The 1,180-nt window shown below is 56.7% G+C and overlaps 1 protein-coding gene across 1 annotated transcript; it reads left to right on the forward strand.

Annotated features, from left to right (window-relative positions):
• The first annotated feature begins 473 nt into the window (after positions 1-473).
• On the forward strand, positions 474-747 carry LCE3A (late cornified envelope 3A). The gene is given in 2 exon segments (XM_011980985.1): positions 474-692; positions 694-747. Coding segments are annotated over 2 exon segments (273 nt in total).
• Positions 748-1,180: the final 433 nt, after the last annotated feature.

The raw sequence follows: 1,180 nt of genomic DNA on the forward strand, positions 1-1,180 counted from the left end.
GCGAGCCACTTCAGGGGCTCCGCGATGCTGCGACCTCTGGACCCTCCTTTCCTCATGTGCCCAGAGATGCATTGCCTCCTCACACCCTCCGCTCACAGGCGTCCAGAGAGACGCCACCCTGGAGGGTCATGGGCGTTGTGTTCACGGGACGCCTGCAGGAGGCGCTGTTCGCGTCGGACCCGGAGGTGTGACAGGCCCCGCGAGGCGTGCGCAGGAGCCCCAGAGGCCCACCCAGGAGTGTCAGCTGCCTCCCAGGCAGGGGAGACGGCCGGAGGAAGGAGCAGTATCAGGCCGGTTTAACTTCAGATCCCTTTGCATTCCCCTTCCCCAGGTCCTGGCTGGAGGGCAGACTGAGTTTAGGGAAAGGGATCCACAATTAAAGCAAAGCATGAAGAGGCCCTGGCCTGAAACCTGCATTGACACGTATTTTGCTTTGCTTTTATTTTGCCTAGGCTCCCCGACCTCCTGCCCAGATGTTCTGCCAGCAGAACCAGCAGCAGTACCAGCCTCTGCCCAAGTGCCCTGTAAAGAGCCCAGCACAGTGTCTGCCTCCAGCTTCCTCTGGCTGTGCCCCAAGCTCTGGGGGCTGTGGCCCCAGCTCCGAGGGTGGCTGCTGCCTGAGTCACCACAGATGCCACAGGTCCCACCGTTGCCGGGGCCAGAGCTCCAACTCCTGTGACAGGGGAAGTGCGGGACAGGCAAGGCGGGAGCTCCAGCTGTGGTCACAGTTCTGGGGACTGCTGCTGACCTGAGCCATGAGATTAAGTGAAAATATCTGAGAAAAGAAAGTGCCAAAATGACTGGAACCAGCCCTAGCCTGGTGCTTCTTTGCTCCTGTCCCCTCTTTCCTACTGAGATGTTCCTTCATAAGTTTCAAGTACTCTCCCAGGGGGTTTATCCTGCTGGTCTCAGTGTTTCCCCTCCTTCTTTAATATCCCTGTGTTGTGAAGAATAAAGCTATGCTTTCTTGTTGCACCCTCTGTCCAGTGCGTTCCTCTCTGCCCTATGGGAGGCTGCCCCACATTGGGTACATAGGCCTATCTTAGGAACAGACACAAGTGGATCATACACCCCTCAACTCACAAAACCCTTTTAGTGGGGTTGTATGTTAGTATGGGAATGAGGTGAGCAGTCTGTCACGAGGTCAAGGACAGAAGCATGAGTTGGGAATAAACACAGA

The sequence above is a fragment of the Mandrillus leucophaeus genome, unplaced genomic scaffold, assembly GCF_000951045.1.
Source record: "Mandrillus leucophaeus isolate KB7577 unplaced genomic scaffold, Mleu.le_1.0 Scaffold1049, whole genome shotgun sequence".
Lineage (NCBI taxonomy): Eukaryota > Metazoa > Chordata > Mammalia > Primates > Cercopithecidae > Mandrillus > Mandrillus leucophaeus.